This window comes from Archocentrus centrarchus, chromosome 6, assembly GCF_007364275.1.
Source record: "Archocentrus centrarchus isolate MPI-CPG fArcCen1 chromosome 6, fArcCen1, whole genome shotgun sequence".
Classification (NCBI taxonomy): domain Eukaryota; kingdom Metazoa; phylum Chordata; class Actinopteri; order Cichliformes; family Cichlidae; genus Archocentrus; species Archocentrus centrarchus.
The window spans coordinates 27,640,680-27,665,873 of record NC_044351.1 but is presented as its reverse complement, the minus strand read 5'-3'; the positions used below and the strand labels follow the sequence as shown (position 1 = coordinate 27,665,873).

At 40.6% G+C, this 25,194-nt stretch overlaps 1 protein-coding gene across 1 annotated transcript; it reads right to left on the bottom strand.

Moving 5' to 3' along the window:
• Window positions 1-3,959: 3,959 nt before the first annotated feature.
• slc41a2a (solute carrier family 41 member 2a) lies at window positions 3,960-24,881 on the bottom strand. The gene is made up of 11 exons (XM_030731605.1): window positions 24,759-24,881; window positions 23,651-24,058; window positions 23,289-23,396; window positions 18,041-18,112; window positions 17,751-17,895; window positions 15,407-15,553; window positions 15,040-15,187; window positions 14,477-14,556; window positions 5,053-5,184; window positions 4,804-4,952; window positions 3,960-4,723 (listed from the first exon to the last, which is right to left on the bottom strand). The coding sequence occupies exons 2-11, from the start codon at window positions 23,999-24,001 to the stop codon at window positions 4,547-4,549; spliced, it is 1,509 nt and encodes a 502-aa protein (XP_030587465.1). The 5' UTR covers window positions 24,002-24,058; window positions 24,759-24,881; the 3' UTR covers window positions 3,960-4,546.
• Between the last annotated feature and the right edge of the window lie 313 nt (window positions 24,882-25,194).

The window sequence follows — 25,194 nt, the reverse complement described above, 5'->3', positions numbered from 1 at the left end:
AACACCCATGAAAATAAGAGATTTTTTTAATCTCAATGGCAATTTCCTTGCTAAAATATCATCTTAGTTTGATTTCACTATAGTGGACTTAAGTATTTTTTCATATCACTGTTTGTTGATGCACAAAGTGTGCGACAAGATGATTTTTTAAAAATAAAAGTCTGTAATGTAAACGGCATTGTTTTGATGCATTTCGGCCTTCCGTTTACACAACAATGGCATCGTTTTGATTCGTATCGCCCTCCATTTACATGACAATGGAGTGAAAAACGATGTGTTTCAGAAACGTGGTCCAGAGTGGAGCGTTTCAGAAACACACTGGCCTGCATTGTCGTGTAAACGCACTCTTGCCAACTCCTCAGTAAGGAAAGTAGCTAATGGCTGTCCTAAAAGTTGCTAGAAGTCGCTACGTGACGTCATCACTTAATTTGAATAATTGGTTATTTGCATGTAGTTGCAATTGAGGATGTAGGAGAGAGGAATAACATCTTTGGAGAGACAAAAAGTGAAGAAAAAGACCCTAAATATGTTTAGAACTAATAAACATATTGATGCCAAAGCGCCTGAACGGACGCAGTAAGAAGGCTGTATGTACACAAAACACAGCGATAGCAGAGGATTTCAGGTTAACAAAAAACTCTGCAAAAGTTGAGGACCTCACCGGGAAAACTCGCTAAATTTGTTGCTAGTCGCCTTTTGGAAAAAGAGTCGCTATGGGGGTCTGAAAAGCCACTAAATCTAGCAACAAAGTCAACAAGTTGGCAACACTGTGTAAACAGTTGAAAACGGGTGATTTGAAAACGGGTGACTCGCACATGCACACTATGGTTGTGACCGCCACAGTTTTCCGCGCATGTGCAAATTGATAAACAGTACTCGCGGATTCACAAGTGCTTCTTGTGCTTTTCTTGTGTTTTTACCATTTTGTAGTTCATCATTGTGTGCAGCAGCAATCCAACCTCATCGTCAGTCCACACAAAACCTCTCACATTGGCCATTTTGTAAATAATGACCAATTTGCAGCGCTTCCCTACTGTGTCACTCCGCATATGCGAGTCTTGCGTGAACAAGCTTTGCAAAGAAAAAAACAATGCCAATTTGTGGCCTGGCATGGGAACTACATCATTTTCATCGTTTCATGTGTCACCGTGGAAATGGAGATCATTTATGAAACGCTACCGTGTAAACAGAAGGCTGAAACGCATCGAAACGACACCGTTTCAAGTGGAAACGGTGTCGTGTAAACAGGGCCTAAAGCATACAGTGTCCATTAACCCAGTGTATGTGACCACTATAATTTTAATTAAATGATACTAAGAATAATAACTGTAAATAACAACACCAGAGTAATAAAAATTCCCAGCACAATGACTAAATCATGCTATGGTGGTTAGTCAGCACTTTATTAGAAAGAATGCATTGTAGCTCCCCCGTCCAGGATTTTAAAAAAATCACAGGAACCGGTTGTGGCAAGAACTATTATGTTAATGCTCCACGTATTATCCAATGCACTGAGTGAAAATCATGCTATCAGCATCCCTTGAATTTCTTGATACGCTGAATTTATGTTGATGGATCCTGTAATGCTGTGAAGTTAGACTTGAGGCTATATGCTGGACATTTGCCAGGTGGTTTCCCAGTAACAGTTTATGTTCTACAGGTGAGACATAATCAAATATGTCTAGAAGCCACTCATGGTCTCTCTGCCTGATGTGGCAAACAGTGCTAAACACTTTGTTTCTCTTAGAAAAAAGTACAGAAACAGCAGGACAGAGGAAACTTTTAAAAAAGTAAAAAAACAAAATGTAAAGGAAACAAAAAAAAAACCACTGCTTTGAGAATGGTTGCATAACAGGATAACACAAAAACAGAGGAAAATCACGCCCACAGCATTAACATTGATTATGACTCAGCTTGCAGTAGTGTAAATATTTTTATATTTGCACTCACACTTAATAGATAGTTATTTAGACAAGTTTTTTTTTTCTTTCCTTTTTTTGCACCAACAGAAACCCAGCTAAAACCAACAGGCACACGGGAAACAAGTGCATGCTTTTCCAATAGTAATGATACAATATCTTGGTTTGATCCAACTTTAAGAGGTTTAATTTAGTTTTAATGTCTGTTATACACTATACATTAAGATAATTCTTCAGGCCAAAAATCCACTTACCAGACAGAGAAAGTGAGACATGGCTCTGCAGGATGCCCAACAGGTGTTTTAAGATACTAGAAATGTACAAATAAAATATTGAAAGCATCTAAAAAAAATACCCTTTAGGCTTTTTTTTCTTTAAAAAGTTATGTTTTGACATTTTAGTTCTTTTGTAGATAGAGGCAGAGTGAAAGAGGGAGTTGAAAGTCACAGAGCTTGGTCACCAAGCAGACTGTGTTTGGGTTCTTTTGTTGTTAAAGTAAACAATAATAAGAGGAAGAGGTTTGTAACTATGGCAACACACACATAACATGAGATTTGTGTGGTTTTTTGGGGGTTTTTTTTGCATTTTTGGCCGCAGCGGCTTTTATCGACAGTGGTGAGAGACAGGAAATGGGGGAAAGATAGAGGGGAAGACACACGGGCAAAATGGCGACAGGCCAGGACGCGAACCCGCGCCGCAACGCAGCATTTGTGTGTTTTAAAAGTTTCTCATGAACACTGAGTTTTTTGCCATAAAATATTATAATAAAAGATTCTCTCTGTCATCTTGTACCTACTTTCATTACTCATGAGGTTCAGTTGCCTTTAACGCCATCGTTTCTTCATGTTTTTGAACACGTAACAGCTGCAATGCGTGGCTCTCTTATATTACACAACATAGTCGCAAGCAAACAAGAATGATATGAACATTTTTGTTGTGATTGCAGTGCCCTCAGAGGTCTAATAATGCTTCTTTTCTTTTTCTTTTTCTTTTTTTTTTTTTTTTGAGAGAGAGAGAGAGACAAACTTGATGTCAGTGCATACCAGACACAGGAGGTAGTTGTTTAAAGGCGCCTTCACGGTGTGCAGTTTTAGCAGTTTGTTGCATCAATGAAAATCACATTGTGCAACATGGATTAATAAAGAAATTTGGGTGAGATTTAAATATGCATGTAGATTGTACAGTGATAATTCCTATAGTAGAGTAGCTAGATTTTCTTCTTTTTTGAAATTCCAAATCCTTTTTTTCTTTTGCCCCTTTTGTTTGTTTGTTTGTTTAGCACATGGTCAAGCTTCTAGTTGATCAGTACTCATTTTATGCTACTCTCGTATTGGTAGTTAGTTAACTTTAAAAATTCAAAATCATGAAATTGTGGCAAAGAAATTGTGACAGACACAAAAATTGGAGGGACTGTCATCCACGGTGCCAAATTTCATAACTTTCATGGACTCCAGTGGCAGATGAAGAAAAATGAAGAATTTTAGTAAGAGTCAGTAGCTTCACTACTACAGCCCCCAGCAGGATGCAAAACCAGGCATAAACTGGTTATCAATGATTTCTAATGTGCTTTCTCACTTTCTCAAACATTCAGTGTCCTTGAAACTGTGTGAATCCTATTCACTGTCTTTCTCATCAGATTCGCAGCTGCTACAGTGTTCACTCTTTTGTTCTTGCCAAGCTGATCTGTGTTGCCATTTCTGTGTTCATTTGCCTGCTTTTCTATCCTTACGATCTGAAACACAAAGACGGGAGCCACAGTAGGTGGATTCTGCTGCTTAATGAAACTACTTTACTCACAGATAGCAAAGCTGTGCTATGAATTTGCAACATTACAAAAAACATAAAACATGCAATATATCTGAATAGGGTTGCAGCTAATGTTTCATCAGTGTTGTTATTAGTTCATTTCTAAACTAAAAGAAAATGCAAAAAAAAAAAAACTCAATAGTAAGTTTATTTATCAATGATACTTTAAAGCAAAATTACAAAGTGTTCACAGAGTGAACTAGAAAATCACACCAATTGTTTTTAAACCCCCTTCATGATGGAAAATATTACATTTATCCACCATATAAACATACTTCATATGTGAATCTAGAAATACTTCAAACATGCTAAAGGCTGTGTGATAGGATTGTAATGTGGGAAGGGTCAATGAGACCCTTTGCCTCCCCACTTTTAGTGGTCTTTACTCATATGTGGGATCACACACTGAACTCGACCCTTGCATTTTGCACAGCTGCAACATTATAATGTTGACAGACCCCGCCCACAGAAGGACAGACAGTAACCACATTTTGACATGACAGCACACATGGTGACGCACACAGTGAAGCACAAGGTGAACAAATGGCACTCACGCTGTTCTGGGTTTTGTAAGGGCATGATTATGTGCAGTGAATTAAAGACTTAAAAAGTGACAAAACTGTGAAGTGTGTTACAGTCACACATATTTGTATTTGTTCTGTAGGTGTGCTCCTTGTGTTTTAATAAACAACTTAAAGCAGAAAACTATGTTGCTATCTGGCAAAGATGAAGGCAGATTTATGTGTTGAATAGCTTTAATATGACTCTATAAGCTGGTTATGTTTCAGAACTATAAAGTCTTATGTTTTTTCATTTTGAACTTATACACTTCCTGAATCACCAATGCACCACAGCATGAGGAAAGCAAGCGAGAGTAGAACAGTCCCTAGAAGATCTCCGAGGGCTGTGAGGTAAGGTATTGAATAGCTGTCAGGATCTTTACCCCTCCTCCACAGACAGTGAACCAAACAGTCAGCTATGCAGAGCAGGATAAAGACCTGTGAGACAAGGAGACATGAGATTGCTGCAGAATTGGCCAGTATCTGCAAAGGGAAATACCAATGCATATCTGACTCACCTGAATCAAAGAAGTAAACAAGAAGGCAACTGTGAAGAGAGGACTGGGTAAAGTGTGCCCTCCTTTCATTAGATGAGTAGTGTGTAAAAAGATCAACTGGCCAGGGATGACCAGGAGAAGCAGAATCTTAGCAGATCGATGGTTTGCTCCTGCCACGACAAAGATGAACATCTGATTGTGTCTGCAGAGTGTGTTTATGTGGTAAAATTTTGACACCATTATTTAAATGATTCAGAATGTGATTTTTACCTGAACCAAAGAATGTGTGCCAGGGGTTACGACAGCTCTGTTGGCCCAGAGGAAGCTCCCCAGGTGAGCATTTCAAATGCAGATGAGTTGAAATACGACTAGACTGTATGGAAACGAGGTTTCCTCCAACACCTTACAAGAAAAGAAAAGGTTGGAGCATTTTAGCCAGCTTTGGTGTGAGCACCCAGTACTTTCCAACATCAGAATTTTAATCATGTTTTGGAGCATTAAAAAAAGCATAAAATGTGACACAGCAGCATTTACACCATACGCTTCCTAAGAAGAAAACATGAAATTAGAATTGAGTCAGTGAGTGAGTGAATTTCACATATGCCAGAAGTCAGCCATAAAATGACTCCAATGTTCTATTAAGTTGTGCCACCCAGATTGATTACAGATACATTAAGTTCACATTTATTGACATTTAGAAATAGAACCAAGTGGAGACTGGTGTCATCATAAATGTTGATAAATAAGATAAAGATAAATTAAGATAAGATAGTGTTTATTTGTCACATGCGCAGTTATACAATGTACAATGCACAGTGAAATGTATTTTGTACCTGCAACCATATATATACACACATATAAATAAGAAGAATAATTCACACTATACACTATACACTATATACTATACACTATACAATATATACTACACACTATACACACTTTACATGGAATTATAGAATATTATAATAATAATTTACATAGTGCAATAATAGTCCAGTAAGGCTCAGAGTTGAGCAGACAGATGGCTTGTGGGTAAAAACTCTTCCTCAACCTTTCAGTCTTAGTCCTCAGGCAGCAGTAACGCCGGCCTGATGGGAGCAGGGAGAAGAGAGAGTGACCGGGGTGGCTGGGCTGTTTTAGGATCTTCATGGCCCTCAGCCTGCACTGCTTGGTGTAAATGTCCTGCAGGTTGGGGAGGGTGGTTCTGATGGTCCGTTTAGCTGAATGAACCACCCTTTTTAGGGTGGAAGTCCTGCTCAGTGCAGTTTCCCATCCAGGTGGTGATGCTCCCACGCATGATGCTCTCGATGGTGCAGGTGTAAAAGTTCCTGAGCACCTTGAGTGGGAGCTTGAAGTCTCTCAGCCACCTGAGGAGGTAGAGACGCTGTCTGGCCTTCTTCACAGTGATGTTTATGTGATGAGTCCAGGACAGGTCCTGCAAGATGGTCACTCCCAGGTATTTGAAGGTGTCCACTCTTTCCACCTCAGCACCACTGATGAGAAGTGGATGGTAGTCCCTCTGCTGCTTCCTGCTGAAGTCCATGATCAGTTCCTTTGTTTTGCTGATGTTGAGCAGAAGGTGGTTCGCCCGGCACCAGTTCTCCAGGTGGGAGACCTCTCTCCATTAGGCTGTCTCTTCATTGTGGGAGATTAGTCCCACAACAGCAGTGTCGTCAGCAAACTTGATGATGACATTGGACTCTGACGTGGCCTTGCAGTCATGGGTGTACAGTGAGCACAGCAGAGGGCTGAGCACACAGCCCTGGGGGGTGTTGAGGGTGAGGGAGGATGAGGTGAGGTGACCCACTCGTACCACCTGTGGTCTGCTGGTCAGGAAGCTGTGAACCCACCTGCACAGGGATGGGCCCGGGCCCAGGTCCAGGTCCAGCAGCTTAGAGACAAGCCTGGAGGGAACTATGGTGTTGAATGCTGAGCTGTAATCTACAAACAGCACTCTCACATAGTTTCCCTTACCAGTGTCTATGTGCGAAAGGGTCTTGTGGAGGAGGAAGGATATGGCGTCATCTGTGGATCTGTCTGGCCGGTATGCAAACTGTAGTGGGTCGAGGGTGGTGGGCAGTGAGGAGGTGATGAATGTCTTGACGAGTCTCTCAAAACACTTCATCACCACTGAGGTGAGCGCTATGGGCCTGAAGTCACTGGGGCTGCTGGGGTGTGGTTTCTTTGGGACAGGGACTATGATGGACTTTTTGAAGCAGGTGGGAATCACACACAGTTTCAGTGAGAGGTTGAATATCACTGTAAATACAGGTGCCAGCTGGTCAGAATCAGAATCAGAATCAGAATCAGAAGGTTTTTATTGCCATATGGGTGAACAGGTTCACAGCATTAGGAAATTGCTGCAGTACTTCGTGCTTACAGAAAAAAACAAATAAGTATAAAAACTATAAGACAATATACAAGTATACAAATTGCAAATATACAGAGATATTAGAGCTATAACTATAACACAATATTACAAAATTACAAAATATACAGTGCAGAGACTAATTAAAAGATAAAAGAATGTAAACTATATTCCACTAATATGTACATCAATGCAATCAGACAGGTGCATAGACATAGGGTCATCAGCATTTGTGGAGGGTGGTGGTAACAGTCTTAGGGTAATTGTTCATGAGTCCAACAGCAGAGGGGAAGAAACTGTTCTTATGGCGGGAGGTTCTGGTCCGTATGGACCGTAGCCTCCTGCCTGAGGGGAGAGGGTCAAAAAGTCTGTGCCCAGGGTGAGAGTGGTCGGCTGTGATCCGACCTGCACGCCCCAGTGTCCTGGAGGTGTACAGGTCCTGGAGAGATGGGAGGTTACAGCCAATCACCTTCTCAGCAGAGTGCACAGTGATGGAGGAGGTAAGGATGGACTCAATGATGGCAGTATAGAACTGCACCATGGTCCTTGCTGGCAAGTTGAATTTCTTCAACTGCCGCAGGAAGTACATCCTCTGCTGGGCCTTTTTGACGACAGAGGTGATGGTGGGCTCCCACTTGAGGTCCTGGGTGATGGTAGTTCCCAGGAAGCGAAAAGAGTCCACTGTGGTGATGGGGGTGTCAGTCAGGATGATGGAGGGTAGAGGGGCTGTGTGCTTCCTAAAGTCCACTATAATCTCCACTGTCTTCTGGGCGTTCAGTACCAGGTTATTGTGGCTGCACCAGGACACCAGACGTTTGACCTCCATCCTGTAGGCCGACTCGTCCCCGTCTGAGATGAGTCCGATGAGAGTCATGTCGTCTGCAAACTTAATAAGCTTGACAGACTGGTGGTCAGAGGTGCAGCAGTTGGTATACAGGGAGAAGAGCAGAGGAGAGAGGACACATCCCTGAGGAGTGCCAGTGCTGATGGTCCGGGAGTCCGAGACATTCTTCCCCAGCCTCACGTGCTGCTTCCTGTTCATCAGGAAGTCAATGATCCACCTGCAGATGGGATCTGGCACGTTCATCTGGGACAGCTTGTCTTGGAGGAGATCAGGGATGATGGTGTTGAAGGCAGAGCTGAAGTCCACAAACAGGATCCTGGCGTAGGTTCCCTGGGAGTCCAGATGCTGTAGGATGAAGTACAGAGTCAGGTTGATGGCGTCATCCACAGACCTGTTGGCTCTGTAGGCAAACTGCAGGGGGTCCAGAAGGGGGGCTGTGAGGGACTTGAGGTGGGACAGCACCAGACGCTCAAATGACTTCATGACCACAGAAGTCAGTGCCACAGGTCTGTAGTCATTTAGTCCAGTGATCCTTGGCTTCTTGGGGACAGGAACAATGGTAGCGGTTTTAAAGCAGACAGGCACGTGGCAAGCCTCCAGTGAGGAGTTGAAGATGTTCGTGAACAATGGGGCAAGCTCGTTAGCACAGTGTCTCAGTGTGGCAGGTGAGACACCATCTGGACCTGGAGCTTTGTGAGCTTTGACACTCCTGAACTGCTTTAGCACCTGGTCCTCCTGAATACAAAAGACTGTGGGGGTGGGGGGGTGGGGGGGGGGGGGGGGGGTGGGGGGACTCTGGGGTGAGAGTCCTTGATGATGTGGGCTTCTCTGAGGTGTGGGGAGTGGGGGAGGTTGGGGGGTGAATATTTGTGTTGGCTGTATTGTAGTTGGGACTGGTGGAGGTGTGAAGGCTGCTGAACTGACCATCAAAACGACAATAGAACTCGTTCAGTCTATTTGCAGTTTGTAGGTCGTCTGTGGAGTGGGGGGTTTTAGGCTTGTAGTTGGTAATCTGCCTAAAACTTTTTCATACAGAGGCCACGTCGTTCTCTGAGATCTGCTGCTGTATATTCTCAGAGTGATGTGATCTAGGTCTTAAGGACACGTCCGCTAACTGCATAGCAATGGAAATGTAAGCTGTTTTCTAAAAGTATGGAGGGGCAAAACTGCCAAAACCAAAAAAGAAAGAAACAAATAAACAAAGGAGCAAAGAAATATGACAACAATAGATGGAAGCATCTAAAAGAAGAAAATATCAGTCCGTGCACAGAAAGCTGAAGAACTTTTAAATAACTTTTGTGTGCACTGAAGATTTATTGTATGCACCAGAAAAAAAAACAAAGACGAAAGTTCCCAGCTGTAGGCTTGAAAATGCAAACAACAACTAAAGAGGAGACCCTTGCCCCAGAATGCTCTCCGATTAGCACTTCAGGCCTATTGTAGGTACGAAGTGTGAAGACCTGGAGAACAATCTGCTTATCTGGTACTTCACATCAAGCCTATTGAAAGCCTGAAGTGTGAAGGCAAGATAGGTAAAATCCCCCGCTGTGAGCCTGGAGTCCTTTTGAAATTAAAAAAAAAAAAACAGACAAAGCATGTGTGTGAAAGATGTCTACAGGATAATGTTAGGGAACAATGACAGTGCCTGTAGACAACAGGACATTTTGATTTGGCGTGAAAAGACAATTTGACCTGCGATAATGGATCGCAAGAATGGATGTAATCAGTTGTCATGCATCAAGTACAAGTCTTGTGCTTTCACCTCCAGACTAAATGCTCTTGCTACAGGGTCCACTTCCCACATGCCCCAGGAGCCTATAAGGCCGGCCTTCTGCCTCTTTCGTCACGCATTCTTGGTTCAAGACCAGCTAGCTTGCGGGGCCCAAGTTGAACACGTTTTTTGCCCAAGCACCAAGTGCGTTGGTGGTGAAAAAAAACGCTGAACGGTTCAAATACTGGTAACAGCACCGAAACCCCATTGGTGGAAAAGAGGCTTAGACTTCTGTGCTGAATCTTTGTAGGACCTATAACGTAACCAATGTGAATGGCCAACGTCATTGTTGCCATTATATTTTAATTACCTTGCAGTCATGTTCCGGTGTTTTATATGTGATGCCAGCCACGACTGATACAAATAAAATTCAGGAACTTTTTTTAGATCCCCACTTTTTGTTGTGGTCAAAATTTTTTTCTGAGTGTAAACATATTTATCCCTCTAGATTTTCCACTTCTAAGTAGCCAGAAACAGGAGTGGCCCTCCAGTCTCATTGTACATCCTAAAAGCACAGGAGGAATCGACAGTACTGAATAGGCCAATCCCAAAAGATGTGGGCTGCACTGACCCAGTGTAAAGTTACATTTCTCTGGAAGCATGTATCAAGTTACATTGTAGTGTTTAGAGGGGGTTCCAGCTACAGCATACATTTTGGCATTGATTTCCCACTGAAGCATAAATCTAGAGTAGGAGTGTACATGCAGCCTTTGGCTGGGATTATGCAGGTATTATACTTTCAACATTTGCAAAGGTCTGTTTTTCTTACAATTTGGTGGGACTGCACAGACACAACATTACCTACAGACCTGGATGACCTCTAATTTCCTGCTTCTAAATTCAGACAGAACTGAAGTTATTGTACTCGGCCCCACAAATCTTAGAATCATGGTGCCTGACCAGATACTTACTCTGGATGGCATTACCTTGACCTTCAGTAACAGAATTCCTGGAGTCATTTTTGACTGGGATATGTCGTTCAATGCACAAATTAAACAAATATGTAGGACCGCTTTTTTGCATTTGTGCAATATCTCTAAAATTAGAAACATCCTGTATCAGAGTGATGCTGAAATGCTAATTCATGTATTTATTACATCTAGGCTGGACTATTGTAATTCATTATTATCAGGTTTCCCTAACAACTCCCTGAAAAGCCTTCAGTTGATCCAAAATGGTGCAGCAAGAGTACTGACAGGGACTAGAAAGAGCATATTTCTCCCATATTGGCTTCTCTTCATTTGTACCCTGTTAAATCTAGAATTACATTTAAAATCTTGCTTCTCACATACATACACATGAATAATCAGGCCCCACTTATCTCAAAGACCTTATACCATATCACCCCAATAGAGCACTTTGTTCTCAGATTGCAGGTTTACTTGTGGTTCCTAGGGTATAGCTTATAGTTTGGAATGGATCACGTGACCCTGAACCCCTCCTTAGCTACACTGCAATAGGCCTAGGCTGCTGGGGGGTTCCCGTGATGAGTGTTCCTTCTTCACTCACCTCTTTTCACTGTCTCTGTGTTTATACATCACTCTGCGTTTAATCACTGGTTATTATTAATCTCTGGCTTGCTTCCACAGTGTGTCTTTTGTCCTGTCTCCCAACCAGTCTAGACAATTTGCAGACTTGCATGAACAGAGTGGCATGAGATCGAGTCATTCTTGGCCTGAGTTATTGGTTAAGTCCAATCCAGAGGCAAAGGGATCCATACTTTTAAACTGCACTGCAGGTTGCACCTTTAACCAAAATTATCAAGATGTTGTCAGGTAAATCATGCCTTGCGTGACTAGCATGAGTTCCTGGTAAAGCACAGGAGCTCCAGGGAATTCAGATGCATACTCAGACATGTACACACAGGGAAATAGATATTGTGGTGTCTGTACTGCTCTGCTAAACTATATATGCATATATGGTCTCTTTCTCTTAGGCTTTATTAACTTGTGTAAAATAAGTAACATGAGCTTGAACATGAAGGCTTGGCCTCAGCTCAAAGAAAGAAGAATGCAGAGGGCCTCTTGCAGGTCTCTGGCCTTCCATAAAAGGGAATGACCTTACATACATGCAGGAAACAAGCTATACCTGGTTCTCCATAAAATACTATATGTGGTACAAGGTCAAAGGTCAAGAATGTGGGTGCTGACTATATAACTCTTGCCAGTCCCTTTGTCTCATGAGCTAGGGCGATTAGAGACTTACCCTCTCCCAGGTCGCAAAGGAAAGCGCCTGTTTTGACACTGTCTGTTTCTTTGCAATAAACTTTTGTATATATGCATTAAGACTTTGTCAGCGAGGATTTTTTCCCAAGAACACATCACTGAAGACACCTTAATATCCAAATAAACTAGGGGTGGGACTCGATTAAAAAAATTAATCAAATTAATTACAAGCTTTGTAATTAATTAATCGAAATTAATCGCATTTTAATCGCATTTCAATATTTGACATGAGAAATATTAATTTAAGTTTAGTTGATGAATAAATCAATATACATAAGCTTAAACTTCAAAATTTTGTTTATTTTCCCACCAGTCTACTACACAGACCAACGAAGGGTGGAAGTGCTCCTGTGATAAGCAAACATCTGAAATTAAAGTTAAGCATCATAACTGGATAGTTTTATTCAACATTAATGTCTCACTTGTTATAGTTGGAAATTAATCATTCTCTCAGCTGTATTCCTTGATGTTGAAATGTGCTATGCTTGTTTTAACAGCTTATTTTGAATTAAAGACTTAAAATTAAACCACAAAAAGGAGAAAAAGTTCGTTCTCCGTTTAACCAGCTGCTTTTACACAGCTGTGCTTCGCACTCACGGTTGCTAGGCGACATGAGCTACGCAGAGGTGACGGCAGCTGATATGAAGGCTAGCTGCTCACTTCCGGCCTTTGTGGTCTTCGTGGGCTGCGAAAGACGTGGGCCGGGTCCTTCGCAGGATTCGGCCCCTAATTTGGACATTGTGCGTCGATATAATCTGTATGCCGGGAACTCGTGCACTGAGAAATGTTCCACGGTGCAAAGTGCGATTAAAATGCGTTAAAATTTTTAATGTGTTAATTTCCCCGTAATTAATTAATCGAAATTAACGCGTTAAAGTCCCAGCCCTAAAATAAACATGAAACTGTCTTCAGAGAGTGAAAGAAAAACTAATTGTGAAAATTGTTACGTTTACCTAAGCATTAACTTGATCTCTGACTCACCCAACCCTTGAAACCTCAACTGTAAAAAAAAAACAACTGTGATTTAACAGAAGTTATTCTATCAATTCTACAAAATTTTCTTATTATTTTGAAATAGGTGAAACATCAATAAAATCACAACAACAGATATTAAATTAAAATGTCTAAATGACCTGAGAATAAACATGATTTTTTTATGTTATCACAGGAAATCCATTATTTTTACACACAAAAGGACTGTAAAAATACAGTCACAAGAGTAACATAATTTCACAAATATGTAGTGTTTATTTTTAAGTTAAAACTGTTACATTTTAGTTTACTGATGTAAATACATAAATACAAATCTGATGTATTAGGTGCATAATGACAAAAAATGTCTGTAATTTCACATGGATTTGTTCATTAAATAACAGAGATGTTATTTTTTTTTTTGCCACAGTGGCTTTTATTGGCAGTGGAGAGAGACAGGAAATGGGGGAAGGATACAAGGGAAAACATGTGGGCAAATCGGCAACGGGCCGGGACTCCAACCTGTGCCGCAACGCGGCATATGTATGTGGTTGCCGGCTTCACCACTAAGCCACCCAGGCACCACAGATATGTTATTTAATGAACAAACCCACGTGAAATTATATGGATTTGTTCATTAAATAACAGATATGTCATCATGGGTGTTATCGCCAGAAAAATCATGGGGAAAAAATAAAATAATAAAATATTTTCTTCCACTTATCCATGGCTGGGTGCGGGGGCAGGAGGCGACGTCGGAGGATTTCAGGTTTGTAGGCTATCTCCAAAAGTTTCTAAAAGTCGCCAAGTCACTGGAAAAACTGCAAAATCTGTTGCTAGTTACTTTTTTGGCAACACTGCGTTCTTTCAGTTGCAGTTCAAAGCTCGTGACCATACATTGTTAAAAAAAAATGACACAGGAAACTTCAGCTTCTTTAAGGTATTCATGTGGTGCCCAAGCTGCTGGAATATTTTCAAGATTTGAAGGGATTTTTTTTTTTTTTTTTTTTACAGTGTATATTAAAATAGCCCTGCTGATAATCACAGATGTCACCTTATTTTTACAAAGCATATACATAAAATCTCATTGCTGATCTGACCATAATAAGTAAAGTGTTATATGACGTTCATATAAATTAAACTATAATTATATATCAACACTTGCTTCAAGTTGCACTTATTACCCATATGTTCCTATTCATCTGGGATTTTCCCAGCCGCTGTGTACAAACTCTAGTGATTTTTTTTTTTTTTTTTTTGCATGAGAAGAGGTGCGAGCTACACCTCTTTCAGGGCTTGCTCTGTTTGTGTGCAATTTTAGTCCTCAACGAGAATCCTGAGTAAATGGGTCAGCAGGAATTTGCATATGTTCACTGAGGATAGAAAGGAAGGCCATGTGTGTATTACTAAATTGTATAAAAAAAAAAAAAAAAAAAATGTAGCCTTACCCATAAGTTAAATCAATATATTTGATCATCTCTAATACAAGAACATAAATAAAGCAAATAACTCACCATTTATGACCGGGGCATAAACTATGATTCCTGCCAAGTTTGGATCTGACACAGTCTTGTCCAGAATAAGTCCTCCAATACTAAAAGAAAGACAATCCAAACCGTGCTTGTAAAAAGTTATATTCCTTATTCCCCAAACTACCGGAACCATAAAACATACAAATAACTGATTCAAATAATATGATATATAAGCATGAGAACATTTATCAAATAATGTGAGGCTGTAAACCGACAGAAATCATAAATGAAATGAGATCTTAAAAGTTTTTTCATCCATTTATTTTATTTTGTAAGTTAGACTTTATTTTAAAAAGTGTAAAGAAATTTTACACATAAGGATGATAGAAATAGTAAAGTTTAATTATTTTTAAGTGCAAACATATATTGTCTGTATTCTCATCAGTATTGGTGGGAGGGAGATAACTTTTAATAACATAATCCACAGAGTTTATGGAATCAAATGAACTAATCATTATTACATAAATGATGCGTTACTGTAAACATTAGGAAATCTGAACACCTACAAGCTAGAGACAAAGTCAGTTAAGGGCTGAGAAGTGTACCTGCTGATGAGCATTGCTGTAATGATTGGTTCCCAGCCTGTGCGCAGCAGGATGTGACTGGCTGGGTGTTTGGAGGAAATAGTCACCCAGGCAGGGATCAGGCATAAAAACAATAGATTCACCAGGTACAATACATAGGGATAAAGTTCTGTCAAAAGAAAAACAATTATTTTTTTCTTCCATTTTCTACCAGGATTTAGATTAAAATTAAAGGCTGTGATCTTAGTGAGTTTAGGTGAACTGGTGTCACCAAAAGTAAAAAAATACATGGCTTCTAGCTCTTGGAACAAATATATAGAATTACTCTTAACTGTTTTGGGGTTTTCACATTCAAACCAGACCATGCTGTTGTCATCATCTTTCTCACCTATAAAGGAGTAGAACCACTGGCTGAAGCACACCAACAAGGCGAGAGTGATGAGATCTCCAAAGCTGGCTGCTATGGGTGTGGCCACATTGTCAGGGTTGATTCCTATCCGTTTGGAACCCATGATCACTCCCACCATAACGAAACCTTGAGAATGTTAAAGACAAGCTCAAATGAGGTGACAACAGGTCCTTAGAGTATTCATTCTGCTTGAGAGTTTTACCTTACTTACAGTAACTTTAAACCTCAGTTTTGATGCAACTGTAAAGGGTTTTCGTTCAAAAAATTTCAGCTTTATTAGAATAAGTGTAATGTGGATTTAAAAAGAAAGTAACTCAGTGTACAGATGTTTTTAAATTCCTTTCAATTGTGACTGAAGTTTTAAAAAAAAAAGAAAAAGAAAGAGAAACATACAAATAAGTACATTATTCCCAGATCATTGGGTTGAAGAATAAAAAAAAACATGAGATCCATGCCCATGATGAGTTTGTACAAACTTTTGACCACAACTGTATTGTGTTTTAAACATAGATCTATGAGGTGGATAGCATGCATCCAAAGATTTGGACTAAACAAGATAAACAATGTCAGTTTAGCATGTTACCATCAGACTGGATACAATTTTGAAGGTTTCTGTGTTAGAAACACTCAATAAGGAGCAAGAGACAGAGAGAGACTCGTGTTCAGAGAATAAGGATTGTCCTGTAAGATACATGAGGAATTTTTGCAAGTCTTAAACCAAGATACAAGCAAGAGGGACCTTGCCAGTAACCAAGAAGCTGAGATGTTCAGAAGAGGTGAAGTTGCCAAGGGAAACAAGAGGACATTTATAGATGCGAAAAAAGCTGAGGTTACATTTAGAGGACAAATATGAGCACAAATCCAATTTTGTGTTAGAGTAGTGCAGCTGATTACTCCTGAATGTTACTGTACTCAAGCCTACTCTGGCTAATTTGTTATCCTCATAACTCATTCCACTGTTACGTAACAGTGCTGTGGGTCTTTTTTAACTTATAAAGACTGCAGCCTTCATTATTTATACCCTTTCATAGCACAGATCTATCTGAGATATAGGCCTACATGGGTTTGTGAATTAAAATAGGACAAACTTCCTGCATTCAGAAGGAAGTGCAGCATGAATGCACCTAACTGTCATCAAAAGAGCCACTTTCAGAGGGATAAAGCCTATTTTCCATTCAAAGCATCCATTCCTCTATAGCTCAGCATCATTAATGGAACAGCAGGACCAAGAGCGGTGCTTTAGAGTCATTACCTATTCTACCATCACACCATTATTATTATTTTTTTTTTCAAAAAGAAATGAGATGATATACAGAATACAGCTTGCTTCGCATAATTTTGTGTAAAATATGCTTACCTGAATCCATTTAAAAAGACAGAGAGAGTAGCGTTTGCTCCGGAGTCTGTGGAAAAACGCGGAAAAGGGCGCAGCGTTTGTCTTCACAATGAGGTCTTCGCCATGCTTGCTTTATAAAAGACAACCCTTTTTTTTTATGACTGAGTGTGTGTCCTGTTTGTTTGTTTGAAACTCTCCCCTCAGTCCGTAAAAAAACTTTGCTGTAATTATTTGCGTGTGAAAATAAAAGCACGGATCGGGAACGATTTCATCAGCTGAATTCTGCATCAACTTTTAGTTAAAAACAGATTGTACAATTGCATGTGTGGAGAATTACACCCTGTTAAAGAAAGAGTTTATTTAAGCATAGCCCCCAAACAGTATGAATGGGATTGTCCTTTTGATGAAGTCTTCTTCTTCTTGTAATGAGAGAGTGGGAAAGAGAGTGTGGGAAACACGAATTCAGCAGGGTTTCAGTGTCAGTCAGCTAAAGTGTGCATTGTCTTTTAGTTTAAAAACAGATGGTATAACTGCGTGGAGAATTACATCCTTTGATGCTCATATCACCTGTTAAAGAAAGAGTTTATTTAAACATCTTTCACAAACAGTGTGGATGGGATTGCCCTTTTTTCCTGACTCTCCTCCACTCACACACATACAGCTGCCGATCATAAATCATTCGATCACGCACGATCACACGCATGCGCACGAGGACGCTCATGTACGCGCATGACCTTTGACCCCCACCTGTCACCCACCTGTCAGTCATAAATCATGATTGCCACCAGTATATACTACTGATGACATGTACAAAAACTGAGTAAAGATAGAAAGAGGAAAAAAAAGAATTAATAGACACACAGGCATCAGGAGCTGTGAATGTAACGTAGCGACATAACAATAAAGATGATATGAAATATTGTATTTTAGTTTTTTTACAGGTAGGGGATGTCAAGGGTTTAAAGTAATGGGAGGTTATAAAGTTACCTTGCAGCAGTGAAGCCACAAAGGCAGTAGAAACACTGGTTGAACACAGGAGCACTATGTGATGAAAGGGCATCTGTCCTTCTGCCATCCAGCCCAACATAGCCGCCAGGAGGGATGCCAGCAGGCCCAGGACTGTAGCTTGTAGCTTTTTAAAAGAAGAAGAAAACAGTTCTTGTCAGACAAAAAGCTGGACTACATGGATTAACAGATACATGGATACTTAAAAACTGAATTATCATAATTCATCACACAGTTTTGTTTTTTTAAATGCTTAAATGAAAATAATGTACCTGCTTGATTGCCAGGTTTCCAGCAATCAGCATCCACTTTTCTCTGGCAGAGTCCATTTTTCCTGCATTCACCTGACAGCATCAGATATTTTATTAAGGCCTTAAAAAAAAGATTTGTAATGGAGTATGGAAAGCCCCACAAATATCAGAAATTATCCAGAGCTGTAAATTATGACATTATTTAGAAAAGAAAAAAAAACAGCAGGCATAGCCGCCTTATAAATATATATGTATATATTCTGCTCCTCAGCAGTGACTCTGAGTCCTCAATTGATCTAATAGAAACCAGAAGACTGAGCCTCTCTTCAAGAGTTGAAGAGAGGCTCAGGCATTTTAACCCCAGTTTTTGACAGAACAAATAATACGACTGATTATTGAAAACAGCAACTGATCTGAAAGCTTTCTTCAGTAACTGAACCTTGAACCTTCCACATCTGGACCGAGGTCTTGTTTTGATCCCTCTGTGACCTTTCTAAGGTAGTTTACAAGAACACTCACACACACAGTTAAACTAAGGGAAAAAATCTGACTGCGAGACCCAAGAAACTGAAGTCTCTCTTATACCTGCGGTGGAAATCTGAAACAAATTGATGACTGTGAGACTCCAAAGTGTCTTTCTATGTCCTTATTCAACCTTGTTGAAGGGTCCAGACACAAACACAGTTAAGGCAAGAGAAGCCCTCAGCCTATAACGCATATTTATCACATATACAGAATGTTTGCAATCCATCAAGAGTAAAACAAGGTTTACTTAAGCATACTCCCCCAAGATTCATGCAAAGATTCCCTGTTTCACTGCCTGAGGTGCAAATTCCCATGGACTGAAATAAAGTTAATTCCTGTGTCAGATAATGGTTACACAAAGAGAACAAAAAAGACTGCTGCATATAAGCAACTGATACTTGTGTAGACAATTATGCAATGATTAATTTGCATTTCCTACTACACATCATATCTGGTAAGAGATCCAGTCTTGACCCCTCTGCGAACTTTCTAGGTTAGTTTACCAGAACATATGCACACATGCATGCACTTAGAAAACCCTTAACAGTGTCTCTATAGTGTGGTGATCCCTGGTTCAATTCCAGGAGGAGACATAAATCCCTTTGGGGTTTCATCAGGAAATCAAATGTGCAGAGCTACTAGCTGTGGTGACGCCTTGTGAACAATTGAGCAGCTAAACGTTAGAAAATTCTTCACATCACCCGCTGGATAACATATGATTTACCATTTTAATGCATTAAGCCTGGGTTATATTCTGTTGCAAACATAGACAGCTCGTGACCCGGCAGCACAGCAGTTAAACAAGGATTTTGCTATGAGAACTAAACTATATGAGTAATTCAAAAACTAAAATACGAGAACAATAATTTGAAGACTTAAAATAATAAAGTCATGGTCCCTGGGTCTTGGACACAGAGTTTTGACTTTTGTGGGCTGGTTTGATGAATGATTTATGTTCATGCTTTTCTGTTGAGAATGTATTTCCTGGCACTTCTGATACCTGTAGCCCTTGTTTGTTTGTAGATTACTTCTCTGTATTGTTTATCTTCTGTCTCCCTGTCAAGTTTCTATGTCTTATTTTTGGTCTCAGTGTTAGTTATTTCCTGCCTTATTTTGTTAGTCTGTCTCTTGCACAGATTATAAACCTAAGATTTATGTTCTGTGGTCTCATATTTTTGTATTTAGTTCTACTTCCCTTGTCTGTGGTCCCATCTGTTTCCTCTCACCTCACTATCTCACATGGAGGGGCGGAGCTGCTGGGGGGGCTGGGAGGTCCCAGGGGGCCCAGATGGAAGAGAGGATAAGATTTCAGGTAGCCAGTCCTCTATCACATCTGAGGAGAATTGGAGAAGGGGGGGCCCTCCCTTTGGTGTATCCAGATAAGCACAGTGTATGGCCAAAAGCACAGCCTACTTTACATCGCCCATGAGTCACTGTTTCACATGGGAGTTTTAAAGGCTGCCACAGTCAGGACTGAGTCATAGTTGCTAAAAGCTTTACAAGACCGACTGACTTTAGTGATGTAGTAGGTGTAAAATATTGAATGAAATGTTATGCTGCATGACTGGCTTTATTTTCACTCTTACATTTAACTTTACGACATGAAAATTTTCAAGTGGATCACCAATATGTTGTAAAATGATGTTATGATGAGCTTTATTATTTGGTTATAAAGGGCCCAATCATTTGCCCTGCCCCAGGCCCGGCTCTGATTTGTTCCGCTAGTGCTCACAGGTATATATTGTCTGAGTCTTCCTCTGTTCTTTGTTGCATCATTCCCTCTTGTTGTGGCATCTCTAGCTCCATGCGATTCATAGTTTGTACTTCTGGCTCCAGTCCGACCCTGTCTAGTTAAAGCTGTGAGTTGCCGGCAAATAAAGCTGACTATTTTTCAGCGCAATCATGTCTTCCAAGTCCAACATTGGGGTCCTATTCCTGCCTGCCACACAGTGGTCCTTGATAAATAATGAATATTATTAAATTCCCCATTTGCATTTAGCAACGTGTGAGTTTATAGCGCAAAGCGTGCACTCATATATTGAATATACAGTGATGTGGGAACAGTAAAATAATACAATGTTACCTCAGACACACAGCTACACGCTGTCCGGGATAATTTCTCTGCATCAGATGTGATCCCAGCTCTGCCAACAACAGCTCAAACTGCCCACTGACATCCTGAAATATCACAAACTTCAGCTCCGGGATCAAACCATGAAACTGTCCCTGCTGCTGCTTTCTTATGAATTGAATGAACCCAGAATCTCTTGTTTAGAAACATCAGGACCTCATTACATCATCGCTTGATGTCGCCTTCATTTTTTTTCACAGTGCGTTTTATGGGGACGATTTATTCACAAAAGCACAACGCGTCCAGTGTGTGACGGGACAGCCTTTATGAACTAGGTTGCGTAGCGGTCATATAATGCCCTTAACTGCTCAACTAGAGAAAGAGCTGTATGAAAACTAGTCCACATTCAGTAGTTCACATTTATATTTGACACTGGGGATAGCAATCAGGCGGACCCATCCAAGATTCACCTTTATTAATTTATTTAGAAAAAATATCACAGTTTTTGTTATTATTGTAATTATTTTGTTGTATTTATTAACTGAAAAGAAGAGTTTATTCGACTATATTGTTCTGTTGGCAAACACTGTTTTATATATAGCGCATTAATCCACTCTGTCACAGTGTTTGCCGACCTGGGGGCTACTACTGCCAGAGCCAGTAGTAGCCCCCAGGTCATTTGAGTTTGACACCACTGGTCTAGAAACTCTCATATCCTGTTAAGTTCAGGGGGTGGGGGGCCTATCCCAGCTGTCATAGGGTCACAGGGTGAAAGGCAAGGTACCAGCCTGTGTTGCAGGGCTAACGCGAGACAGGTAACCACTTACACTCACATATATGCCTATGAGCAATTTAGAATCACCAACTAACCAATCCCCACTAACTGCATGTCTTTGGACTGTGGGAGGAAACTGGAGGACCTGGAGAAAACCCACAGAAACACAGGGAGAACATACTAACTCCACACAGAAAGGCCCGGGCAAAGGTGGATTTAGTGATAATAAAACAGAATGTGCAATACTACAGTTTTTAGATATTGTAGAACATCTCAGCAGTAATACCCCCCCCCCCCCCCCCGCAAACACTCCACCATTATTGCGCACATATCACACAATTAAAATTTTTTTTATCATGAGTCACTAATGTACAACTTTTCTTTACTACCTATTCCAAAACCTTATTCACATTAGTGCTTCTCAACAGGTGTCAGCATCATAACTAAGGTAGGGTTCAAGGTCACCTGATCCAGCCCTAACTATAACCTTGATCAAAAAGGAAAGTTTTAAGCCTAATCTTAAAAATAGAGAGGATGTCTGTCTCCCGAATCCAAACTGAACCGAAGATCTGTGGCATTTCAACGATTCTCCCAACACTAATGTGTCAGAGTGGGCATTGCTGCCTTTCCACGGAGCAGAGAAAGCAGGTTAAAGATAAGGACTTATCCTATGTACCAGCATTACCATTACTCAGACTGAGGATTAAATCCATACTGTTTACTATAGATAAAGATGTAGTTACAAAATAAGTGTACAGATGAGTGCACATGAGTAGTAAATATGATGAGCTTCCGGTGCCCCCTGCCCCCCACAGGGCCACGCCCCTCAGACCAAAAGTACCCCCACTCCCCTTCATCCACCCATACCGACAACTACCCCCCCACCCCAAACCCTGACAACACTAACAGTAGTCCACCACTACCCCCCACCTGTTGTATCATCCCCTATCAACCGTCAGACCAACAACAGCACCTCTCTTTCACACACACACACACACACACACACACACACACACACACACACACACACACACACACACACACACAAAACCCTAACCTCCACCTGCTGCAACATCAGTACCAAACACCGATTAGCTGATGCAACACCCCAGCACACATGTGAATTGGCCTTAACAGAAAAACTTATCACTCGCTCACAGGATCACAACCACCCATCTTTCTTTAAAAAATGTGGCAGTTCAAACAGTCATAAACAAAACCGTCGCTGAACCAACGTTAGGACATAGGCGGTCATACACTCTGAACGAAGATCAACACGTTATCTCTCCAGATCACCACTTCCAAACCCTAACAACACCAACAGTAGACCACCACTACCCCCACCTGCTGTATCAGTCCCTGACATGCACATTTGCAAGAAGCAATAACTTCATACATCACAAATCCCTATTTTATAATGCCCATCTGATCAATGTAAGCTCGACAAGAACTCTGACAGGTGGAGTTGAATAACAACATGAGCACAGCTATTTTCCTAAAACGCTAAGGACTGTTAGAAGACCCATTTAATCATTAAAGATATGTGTTATCACACACTTTAATCATTGTGCACATTTAATGATACATGCTCAATGCCACAATCTTCTGTATTAAGCCTATGTCCATCCATCACGCCTATGTTTGATATAACTCTACAACCTCATGGTTAAGCCTAACTTTGCTTTGGATAAATCAGTGATTTATTTTTTTTCCTGAAAGGATCTATACCTATATAAGCTCCATCATATTTACTACTTTTGTGTATGTGACCTCTACCTTGTAGTTTACTAGTAAAAATTGTTTCCTGCCGAGATGTCACAGGGTGTGTACAATATGGTCATTGTGTGTTTTCATTGAATTTCCGGCTTGTGTGTCACTGTTTATATGCACACACTCACAGCAGTTGAGAGTCTTGAGGCCAGAGTCATTTCCAAGTTTCCCTTCATGCCTAAAACAGCTGGGACTAGAATTAAGATCTCTGTGATTTCCTGGAACACCACCCAGCTCTGCCACGAAAACACAGATTGTAAAATGAAGCAAAAATAAACATGTTAGAAGAACAAGACCACAGCCAAAACCAACATTATCAATTATTCATCAATAATAACTCAATGTACGATGTGACATAAATACAAAAGTTTTGGTCATATTTTCTTCTATAAATAACTTATGTTCCCCAAGTCTTCTGTCATCCCACAATAATATGATCTCATTCTCATTCATTCACTCTATAAACTTCCTCTGTGTTCTGTTTTCTCACCTGAACAACATCAAGCACCATCCCGGCAAAAACCGTTCCGAACCCAGCCAACAGAAATGGCACCAGAATCTGCATAACCATGGAGCAGATGGACTCTGCAGGTGCGCCTGAGACATCTGCATCCTTTGCTCTCACTGATCTGCTGATCCGTGACCCACCGTAAAGCTCATTCGGGAGCAGAAAGTCTGTCTCTGTGTACTCCTCTGGCTCACAATAAATGCTTCCATTAGAAGTAAAATGTTGTGCGCTTCCAGAGAACTGGGATAAAGATGTGTTGGATATGTTTTGTTGGCTTCTGCACACAGACTCACTTTGGGACTGTTTCGTATCCTGTGACTCTTGGACATCCATGGTGCAAACAAGATGTAGCTCCAGCTGCTCCTAAGGCAGTGATCATGAATAGTTGGTCTAAATAGGAAACAGAAAAACATATGCCACTGCCATGAAGATAATCAAGTGTGCAACTTTAATATAGAGAGAGCTTTTGTCATATAAGCCTGTTTCAGAATCAGATGACTGCCAGGATTGCTTGCATTATCATTCTTCATGCCTGTTTCACATCACTATTACTGAGGCTGCATTGTCTCACAGAGACAATACTCTTTATATGCAATTCCTAAGACATGACCAGGTAGTAAACCCCTGAAGTTGAAGTTTAATGAGCAAACTCTTAAATGATCAGAAAATATCCAAATATTCAACAGTGGCAATCCAAATGTAAATTATTTTGTTCTCAGTGTTTATTGTTATCTTTGAGGAGTCCTGCAATACCGAACCCATAAATCTGATGATGCTCAGGGACATTCAGAGGCAACCAGAATACACCTAGAAGATTTTATTTACATGTGTAATTATAGGGATTCTATAACTTGGTACAAATAATATCAAGGATCAAGATTAAAAAGGTCAAGGACAGGAAAAGGACATCAGTGAGTATTTTCCATTGCCTGGTGTTTGCAATCTCTCCAGCATCTCAGAATCTGTGATAACAAACTTGCTTAATAAACAAACTTTATGTTTTAATCTGATAGTCTAAAATGCTTTGGTCTTGATGCAAGAGTTTAAAAAAACAAAAAACAAAAAAAAGACAAATGAAAAGGTAGCTTACCTTTTTCTTACTCCATAAGACAATGAGGAGGCATCTCTTCTGGCACACTGCTGCTGACCGTGATGCTTCCTTGTGATTTCAGTTGTCTGAATGGTATGTTCAGTCTCCAGTGTGGCATTATTGTACAACCTACCATCACCCAGCCAACACACACACACACACACACACACACACACACACACACACACACACACACACACACACACACACACACACACACACACACACACACGCATCGTTGAAATTCCCTGCCTGAGGATCTCAGGCAATGCAAATGATATCTATCTATCTATCTATCTATCTATCTATCTATCTATCTATCTATCTATCTATCTATCTATCTATCTATCTATCTCATCTGCTGTTCCTCCCTCAGAGACTCCATTTCCCATGAGCACTAGCGGCCTTTCGGAGAATCATGAGATCTATCATGGGA